The sequence below is a fragment of the Eleutherodactylus coqui genome, chromosome 3 (assembly GCF_035609145.1).
Source record: "Eleutherodactylus coqui strain aEleCoq1 chromosome 3, aEleCoq1.hap1, whole genome shotgun sequence".
Lineage (NCBI taxonomy): Eukaryota > Metazoa > Chordata > Amphibia > Anura > Eleutherodactylidae > Eleutherodactylus > Eleutherodactylus coqui.
In genome coordinates, this window is record NC_089839.1 from 73,970,084 (window position 1) to 73,980,001 (window position 9,918).

General features: G+C 46.3%; 1 protein-coding gene across 4 annotated transcripts in view; it reads left to right on the forward strand.

Annotated features, from left to right (window-relative positions):
* Positions 1-8,990, forward strand: part of PNPT1 (polyribonucleotide nucleotidyltransferase 1) — a 69,189-nt gene extending 60,199 nt beyond the window's left edge. For 2 of the 4 annotated variants that reach the window (XM_066595747.1, XM_066595748.1), the window contains exon 28: positions 8,772-8,988. In XM_066595747.1, the coding sequence (XP_066451844.1) occupies positions 8,772-8,933 (162 nt within the window). In that variant the 3' untranslated portion in view covers positions 8,934-8,988. Of the gene's footprint in view, positions 1-8,771 lie in introns of all 4 variants that reach the window. The other 2 variants (XM_066595746.1, XM_066595745.1) reach the window with 2 other exon arrangements.
* The last annotated feature ends 928 nt before the right edge of the window (positions 8,991-9,918 follow it).

Genomic DNA, 9,918 nt, shown 5'->3' on the forward strand with positions numbered 1-9,918 from the left:
ACCTCTAAATAAAGGTAGAGTATAAAGCTCTGTTCACATCTGTGCCGCAGCGTCCGGCGCAGATCTGACATGAAATGCCTGCAAGAACCAAGCAGAACACATATTCTAGTCAATGGGGTTCATTTGGTCATTGAACCGTTTGTCCAGAGGATTCCCTTTTTCAGCTCGCATAAACGCAGAAGGAAAATGGAATCCCCAACGCAAATGTGACTGTAGACGAAGAAGATGAATGCAGCCCCCAAATATGACACCTGTTTAACCCCTTAGTGACCAGCCCATTGCCTTTTTACGTCCTACCCAAGTGGGCTTTATTCTCTGAGGACGTAAAAACATGTGTCCTGCAGAGAATAAAGCCACGTGGGCACTGGACGTGACCACTCCATGCTGTCGGTGCCCGCAGGTACCCTCGGCACTGCGATCGGCGCTATCCAATGGATAGCGCCGATCACAATAAAGTAAAAAAAAAACAGTTTTAAAAAAGTTATGTTCAGCTGCCCTGATGGATCGGATCCATCAGGGCAGCTGAAATTACTCACCCGCCTTCTCCGGGGTCATCTTCGGTGACTGAGTCCTCCCGGACCCGCCGCCGCTCTTCGGCGCATGCGCGCCAGCTGTGTGACATCACGCGCATGTGCAGAAGCCCGGGAGCCCCCGGCAAATTCAAAATCTCCTGGATCCCGGCTCCTGAAGGTAGCCGGGAAGCAGGAGATGTTACCGGGGACCGCGGTGAGCAGTCCTCCGCCCCGTGATCGCGAAAAAGTTTGAAAAAGTAAAAAAAAGTACAAGTTTCACCTCCCCCTCATGGATCTGATCCATGAGGGGAGGTGAAAATACTCACCTCAGGTCCGCCGATGTCCCCGGTGTTCCGGGACCCGAAGCCCCCGTCTGCGCATGCGCGCCCGATGATTGACATCGAGCGCGTGCACAGAGGGGCTCGAGCCCCAGGAAATTCAAAATCCCTCTGCTCCTGGCTGCCATGTGTAGCCAGGAGCAGAGGGATGTCACTGGGGACATGATCACTGTTATCCAATGGATAACAGTGATCATGTAAAGTAAAAAAAAAAAGTGTAAAAAAAGAAAAAAAAAAGTTTTAAAAGGTTTAAAAAAGTTTAAAAAGCTTACGTTTCATCTCCCCTCACGGCTCATATCCGTGAGGGAGGATGAAAGTACGTACATAAGGCCCCCGGATTTATCCGCGGACCTTACCCCAGCTTCTGCGCACGCGCCCGTTGCCAAAATGACGGACGCATTAGCAAAAGCTGTGGATTGCCAGGATAATTTAAATTCTCCCTGCTCCTGGCTACAAAACTTAGCCAAGAGCCTGGAGCTTTCACAGGGGTGGTCACGTGTTCGCCATTATACAATGGATAATGGCGGTCACGTAAAAGTTTAAAAAAAAATTCAAGTTTCATGTCCCCTCACCAATGCGATCGGTGAGAGGAGATGAAATTTTTTACCGGAGGCCTCTCTATTTCAACCCCGACGCGATCCTCCTTCGTGAACCTTGCCGGATTCTGCACATGCGACCGCCGGCAAAATGCCGGACACATGCGCAGGAGTCGGGGAGCCCAGGAAACTTAAAATATCCTTGCTCTCACCGACCAACAGTCGCCAAGAGCCTGGCGCAGTGACCGGTGGCCTCGTTGAGCGGTCCCCGGTCATGTAATAAAGTAGCGATCTAACATAGGTCAGTCTCACATAACCGGATAGGAATTAGATTCCGCATGCGTCTCATCCGCGGTAATACGCAGATCAATCGCATTGGATTACACAATTCCGCCCACATTAGTGGGTCGGAATTGCGTAATCCACATGCAGAAAAGAGAACGCAGCAGGTTCTATTTTTACGGCGGATATCCGCAACGTAGAGCTCATTGTGCTCCATGGTCGTGAATATACCCGCTGCCCATACGCAACTACGTTGTGTACGGCCTGCGGGTACCCGCGTCATCGCTAAGCGAAGGTGCGGGAAATACAAACAAAAGCGTACTGCGAATGACAGCCTGTGTGAGTAGGCAATTATGCGCAGTACATTACGCGGCCATACGCAGGGTCACAGCCGTACGCAGCTGGGATCCGCTGCGGGCCTCCGCAAGCGGATTCTGCTTACGACTGCGTGAGCCCGGCGTTATTCAGACCGCTACCTGTAATACGTATTTTACAAGAAGCAGTTCCAGGAGCAGCTTGTTGAGCGCCTTCTGTGCAAGACCACCGCACCTCCGCAAGCTTACGAAGACTCACAGAGCGCTACTTTTTACACCCCATACCCGCCACTGAGGTCAAGAAATGACCCCCAAAAAGCATGAGAGGAGGGGGGATACTCGTTTTATTGCCCCATGTGCCCATTCCAACCAGCCTCCGTAATTACCGCTGTCTTCAAAAATACCACACAGTTCACATTATTACTTTTATCTAAGATTTTGGGAACGCCGAAAAGGGCGCGCGGGAGGGTTGGCGGGGGGGGGGGGGGGGGGGGGGGTGATATTTTTATGGAGTCCATTTTTATTCCGTACAAATGAGCAATGGGGCCTGGAATTTATTCAGTTGTGCCCTGCAATCCAATGGGTGTCCCCTCCATTATAGGCCTTGCCATGGGCCCTGTAAGTAGATTAGGGCCACAATGGGTATGCTTCGGAACAAACGGGGGTATCCATTTTGGGGTGAATGTCTTCATTCTTATGTACACTGTACAAAAAAAGTTTTTAAATTTTAAAAATTGCCAAAAAATTGAAAATCTTATTTTTTTTCTTTCTGCTTTGCTTAGATTCATTCAAATACTGTGGAGTCAAAATACACAGTACACCCCTAGATAAATTCGTTAAGGGGTCTAGTTTTCAAAATGGGGTAATTTGAGGGGGTTCCTTATCGCTTTGGCCGCTCAATGGCTCTATAAGTGGGCGATGGGGCCTGGAATTTATTCAGTTGTACCCTGAAATCCAACGGGTGTTCCTTTCATTATAGACCTAGCCATGTGTCCTGTAAGTAGATTAGGGCCACAATGGGTATGTTTCTGAACACGGGACAAACAGGGGTATCCATTTTGGGGGGAACATCTCTTTATTTCTATGTACGTTGTACAAAAAAAACAGTTTTTAAATGGAAAAAATTGCCCAAAAAGTTGAATATCGTAATTTTTTCCTTCTGCTTTGCTTAGATTCATTCAAAAATTGTACGGTTAAAATACACAGTACACCCCTAGATGAACGCGTTAAGGGGTCTAGTTTTCAAAATGAGGTCATTAATGGGAATTCTCTATTGTTTTGGGTACTCAAGAACTCTACAAGTGTGGTATAGGTCATAAAAGGCCTTCAAGCAAAATTTATGTTCTAAAAGCCACCGACTGCTCCTTTCATTTTGGGCCATGTTGTGCATCCAGACATAAGATTAGGGCCACAATGGGTATATTTCTGAAAACAGCACAAACGGGTATCCATTTTGGGGTGCAAGTCTTTATTCACATGTGTGCTGTACAAAAAAAGCTGTTTTTAAAGTGACAGAATTGCCAAAAAAATGAAAATCACAATTTTTTTTCCTTTTGCTTTGCTTGAATTTATTCAAAAACTGTGCCATCAAAATTGGTAGTACACCCCTAGATAAATTCGTTAAGGGGTCTAGTTTTCAAAATGGGGTCATTTGTGGGGGTTCTCTATTGTTTTGGGCGCTCAAGAACTCTACAAGTGTGCTATTGGGCCTAAAAGGTCTTCAAGCAAAATCTATGTTCTGAAAACCACTAATTACTCCTTTCATTTTGAGACCCGTTGTGCATGCGGACATAAGATTAGGGCCACAATGGGTATATTTCTAAAAACAGCACAAACAGGGGTATCCATTTTGGGGTTCAAGTCTTCATTTATATGTGTGCGGTACAAAAAAAGCTGTTTTTAAAATGACAGAATTGCCAAAAAAACGAAAATCACAATTTCCCTCCGACATCATGACAGTATACACCTGGAGGTTGCTCACCTGCTGACCTGATGGGACAGGAAGAGGCAGAACATAAAAGGCACCTCCCCTCCACCAAACACCAGTGCTTTTCCTGTCCCTCCAGGACAGCAGCGCAAGAGCTCCAGCGATGCTGTCCCATACCGGTGGTTCCAGGACTTACCGGTGAGCGACGGCATCTCTTCTGGCAGCCTCGGTTGCCCCAGTGGGAAGTACCTCATCTGGGAGCTAACCGGAGACTGCGTGGGCCTGGGCCCAAGGACGGGCTTTCCGGCACCACTGTGGCCGTCATTCAGGGGTAAAGTAGTGGTCAAGAGACATAACCTCCAAAAATAGGTTGTGTACCCCACCCTTTCGGGGCGGCTAGTCATCAGACCCCGCAAAAAGCGCCTTAATTCCATGTCCCTCGTCTACAACATAAGTGGGGAATGGAAAGACCGGAGGAAGTGGTAAGGCTCTTACTGTTGTCCCTCAACCTGCATCTTCATGCCCACAGAAGATTAGTTCACTTGTGCACTAGTTGGAGAAGCATAGCTACTGACGGTGCCTACCACACGCTGGGAAACGATCCTAATGACAGGAATCGATCCCACAAGCGCAGGCCTGGTGACGGAGGGGTACAAGATTTGAGCTAGAACCCCGCCCTCCAAATAGATTCATTTTAACCTCGCACTGTGTGGGCCTGGGTCCAAGTACGGGCTTCCGGTTCCACCGCGACCGTCATCCCGGCACCAACCCTAGAGCAGGCTCTACTTAAGGGTGAACAAATCGTGCTGGATATCGGTGCAGTTATCCCCATCCCTAAGACGGAATGGGGGAAAGGGTTTTACTCCCCTCTCTTTCTGGTTCCCAACCAGATGGCTCCCACCGATGGAGACTATCAGAACCGCAACCCCCCTGATTGGTAGGGATAACGTTATGGCTACGATTGACATAAAGGATGAGTATTAATTCACATCCCCAGTTATGTCAACTCGCAAAAAGTTCCTAAATTTGCGCTGAGAATGGCGCCTTCCCTTTGGAATCTCCTCTGCTTCACGGATCTTCTCCAAAGGGGTGATTGAAATGGTAGCCATTTTGGATTTTCGTCTCCAATGTTCGTCCCTTCCTCCTCTAAGGAAACAGCTCATTCTAGAGAATGTTCTGCTCTATATAAAAAATCTACAGTTTCAATAAGAGGCGATGCGGATCCTGGGGCTAATGACTTCATGCATTAGAGTGGTTCCCTGGGCCCAGTTCCACAGCGGTGATCTCCAGACACTTATCCTCCAGAATGGGGACAAGTCAGTCCTCACTTGACAGGACAATCCCTATTTCCACTAGGGCTAGATCCTCACTCCGCTGGCGGTTGTCCTCAGACAACCTTTTAATGGGGACCCCGCGATAACTGATGCCAGCGCAAAAGGGTGAGGGGTCACCTTTTGAAGGGGGCCATATACAGGGTACCCAGGACCCTCATGAGAGATCCAGGTTATCTAACGTTAGAGAACGTAATGAGGTTTGGGAAACCCGACGTAGCCTGCAAACCGTTTAGGGATGAAGCATGTGAGGATTTTTTCCGATAACATGATGGCAGTGCCACTCATTCGCCACCAGGGTACCACCAGGAATCCTCTACTTCAGCATTTGGCGGGAAGGTTCCTTCAATGGGCGGAACTCACAACTAAGTCACTGTCGGCCTTACGTATAAAAGGAGTCGAGAATTCAGTCGCGGGCTTTCTAAGCAGGAAGAAAGTGGACGCAGGAGAGTGTGGACTCCATCCCGAAGTGTTTAGCCTACTCGGGACAAATAGGGGGTACCCGAAATAGTTTTGCTTGCGTGAAGCGCAAATACCTATTGCCGTCTTCTCTTTTCCCGAGACTCGGAGAAACAAGCCTTAGGCATGGGCGCCCCCTCTCACCCCTGGGTTTGGGACTTGGCTTATGCTTTTTCCCCTTTACCCCTGATTCCGCTACTCCTAAGAAAGTTACTGCGGCCAAGGCTGTCAGTAACGTTAGTAGCGCCTTATTGGCCCAAAAGACCTTGGTTTCCTCTCCTGAGATCTGTCAGTGGGAGAGCCTCTCCATCTTCCGTCAAGACTGGACCTATTGCTGTAGGGTCTTCTCCTCTACCCGGAGGTTCACAAGTTCAGGCTTAGAGTTTGGATCTTGAACGGGTAAAATTCTTAGAAAAGGGTCTATCATCTAATAGGGTTTCCACTAATTGCGAGAGCCTTATGCCCTCGATGAAAAAGATTTATTCCAAAGTCGGGAAAAAATTCTCAGAATGGATGGGTCAGGACATCCAATCAGACATTCGTAAAAAATTTTAAATTTCGTCCAGGCAGGCCCGGATAAGGGTTGAGTCCAGATTCCCTCAAAGCCCAAGTAGTGGCTTTGAGGGCATTCTTTGATCTCGTGCTTGCTGAGCACAAGGGGATCAGGAAATTTCCTAGAAGGGCGAGTAGACTGCATCGATTCATAAGGCTGATGGTGCCCCCCCTGGGATCTGACTATAGTCCTTCAGGCCTTCTGCGATTTTCCCCGTTTGAACCTATTAGAAACCTATCCATCGCCTTGCTGACGTACAAGGTAGCCCACCTTGTGGCAGTTATGTCGGCTATGTGCGTGGGTGAAATTCAGGACCTTTCACAAAGGGCCCCATATAGGACTATGCACCCTGATGAGATTGTATTCTCCTTAGACCCTTCCCTCCAACCCAAAGTCTTGTCAGACTTCCACGGAGGCCAGCCAATAGTCATTCCAGCCTTTGTCTAAATTTTAAAAACGAAAAGGAGCAGAGGCTCCATAATCTTGACATTAAAAGAGCTGCATTAGCGTACCTTGAGGCAACGGAAAGTTGCAGAAAGACTGACAAACGTTCGTTCAATTTCAGGGGCAGGCCAAAGGGAAGGCTACTTCTAGAGATTCAATAGCCAGGTGGCTCAGAAGAGCCATCCAGGAGGCTTACAAGGCCAGGGGCATTCCTCCCCCAGAAGGTTTGAAAGCCCACTTTACTCCGCCGATGGCATTTTCCTTGGCAGAAAGAGCGCATGCCTCAATCGAACAGATTTGTAACGCAGCCACGTGGACTTCTAGTCATACGTTTATTAAACCTTATAGGCTGGACATTAAAATCTAGTGAGGATGCAACCTTCGGGAGGAAGGTGCTTCAAGCAGTAATCCCTCCCTAAAAAAGCCCATGCCAGTTATTTGGTATTCCTCCAGGTGTATGCTGTCATGATGTCGGAGGGAAAACGGGAATTTTTCTTACCGATAATTCCCTTTCTTGAAGGCATCATGACAGCATACGGGCTTTCCCCCCCCCCTACCGACACGGTTACCCTTGTTTGTTTAACACATGAGGTAATGTGTATGCTTATGATTTCTTTGTCTAAGGTGTGTGGTGCCAATAAAACACACCTTCTGGTTAAGTATACTGTCACTGTGGTTATTTGGAACGCACTGGTGTTTGGTGGAGGGGAGGTGCCTTTTATGTTCTGCCACTTCCTGTCCCATCAGGTCAGCAGGTGAGCAACCTCCAGGTGTATGCTGTCATGATGCCTTCAAGAAAGGGAATTATCGGTAAGAAAAATTCCCGTTTTTTTCCTTTTGCTTTGCTTGAATTTATTCAAAAACTGTGGGGTCAAAATGGACAGTAAACCCCTAGATAAAGTTGTTAAGGGGTCTAGTTTTCAAAATGGGGTCATTTGTGAGGGTTTTCTGTGGTTTTGGGCGCTCAAGAACTCTACATGTGTGCTATGCGGCCTAAAACGCCTTCAAGCAAAATTTCTGTTCTGAAAGACACTTTCATTTTGGGCCCCTTTGTGCACTCAGATATAAGATTGGGGCCACATTGGGTATATTTTTGAACACAGGACAAACGGGGATCCATTTTGGGGTGTAAATCCTCATTTTCATGTAAACTATAGAAAAAAAATATTTGCAAAAATATGAAATTTTACTTTTTCTCCTCTAAATTGAATTAATTCCTGAAAAAAAATGTGGGGTCAAAATAATCATGACACCCCTCAGTGAATACATTTAGGGGTGTAGTTTTTAAAAGAGGGTCATTTGTGGGGGTATCTATTGTTCTGACATCTATGAGCCTTTGCTATCTTGGCTTGGTGCAGGAAAATAAAGTGTTCCTCAAAATGCTGAAAAGTAATGTTAAATTTGTACGCCTCCTAAATGGTTAAAAAAAAAGTTTTTCAAATGTGCATTCAGAATAAAGTAAATAGATGGAATATATATATCTTAGCAAAAGTTTGTACAGTATGTTTGCACATATTTGATATATTACAATTGAAAATGTGAAAAAACGATAATTTGTTCAAAATTTTCCCAATATTGGCACTTTTAATAAATATACACAAATTATATTGGACTATTTTCACCACCTAAATGAAGTACAACGTGGCGAAAAAACAATATCAGAATCACTTGGATATGCAAAACCTTTACGGAGCTATTCTATGTTAAAGTACACATGTCAGATTTCCAAAGTTTGGCCTGGTAATTAAGGCGCAAACAGGCTTGGTCACTAAGGGGTTAATAATCTGTCGGTGAGGAATCTCTGCCTCAGGTGAAGCTTCTGTCCAGTCTTGGACCGTTCGCAAACATCCACAAGAGAAGTAAATCCACATAGTGTGAATGTAGACCCCGCTGGGATCACACAAGTTTAGGCAAATCTATACATTCTCTTTTAGGGTTCTTCATGGGATTACATACAATAGTTTGACCATGGAGATTTACTACAAGTAGGGTGAATACAAATCATGTCCTGCCTGGTTTTCAATTCCTTGCAGGTAACAATGTGAAATGCTAACGGTCTGTTCCTTATCTAACAGGTGAAATACTTTGGCCGTGATCCAACCGACGGTAGAATGAGGTTGTCCAGAAAAGTTCTGCATTCCCTTGCCAGCCCCATGACCAGAACCCTCAGTGACAAGAACAGTATCGCAATGAGTGAAACCGACTCTTCAGTGCCCCCATACACGCATCCTGAATAACTGTGACCCCCCCCCCCCCCCCCCATTCGTCTGTATATTCTGTACATAACATTTTAAGGACCTGATAAAATGTATTTGATATCTCATTACCTGACTTGTGATTCATTTCTTCCATCAGTCCTGCTTTGTTGTGGGGTTCTTCTCTCTTGTGTGGAAGGATTTATATTTGTGTACAGTATATAGGCGTCCATTGTAAATCTAGTACAAACCGCTATAGTAGTGTGCTGCATTTAAGTATTGCACTATTGCTCCATGCATCAGAATGTGCACTATAACCATTAACCCCTTAACACTGCAGGGGGTACAGTTAGGTCCTGCAGGTTTGGGGTGTGCATGGAGGGGGATCGCGGGTCGATCCCGCCTCATACAATGCGGGTGCCGGCTGTTTTGTACAACCAACATCGGGCTGTTAACCCTTTAAATGCTGCAGTCAATTCTGACAGAGGAATTTTAATGCACTGACTGATATTTTGCGGGCTTTATGATCACTCTGTATTATTCCATGACTCAAGGCATGGTTTTGTAGCTTCTAAAGCTGCCCTGTCATGTTGGATCAGGCCAGCAGTGGTAGAGGCTTACCATGCCAAGGGCTGGGAGCCTCCATTTTTTGGGTCATGGCACACCCTACTCGGGCTGTAGACGCCTCTTGGTGTATATGCAATGGTGCTTCTGATCGCCAAGTTCATAAAGCTACTACACGGGCCTCTCTATACACCATCTCAAAGTTCTACCGGGTGCACACTTGTGTATCCGCTAATGCTTTTCTTGGTTGAAGAGTTTTGCTAATTATGACCACATAAGTCCTTATGTGTTTCCCACCTATGTCTCTAGTGCAATAGATGAGAAAACAAGATTATTGTACTTGCCCTAAAATCTCTTTCTTGTCTCGTTCCTTGGGGGAAACTGCACCCAGCCAATGATCTGAAGAATTCCTGTTTAGCCACCTCCTTATTGTAACATTCTTACTGGAGTTGTATATGGTTTT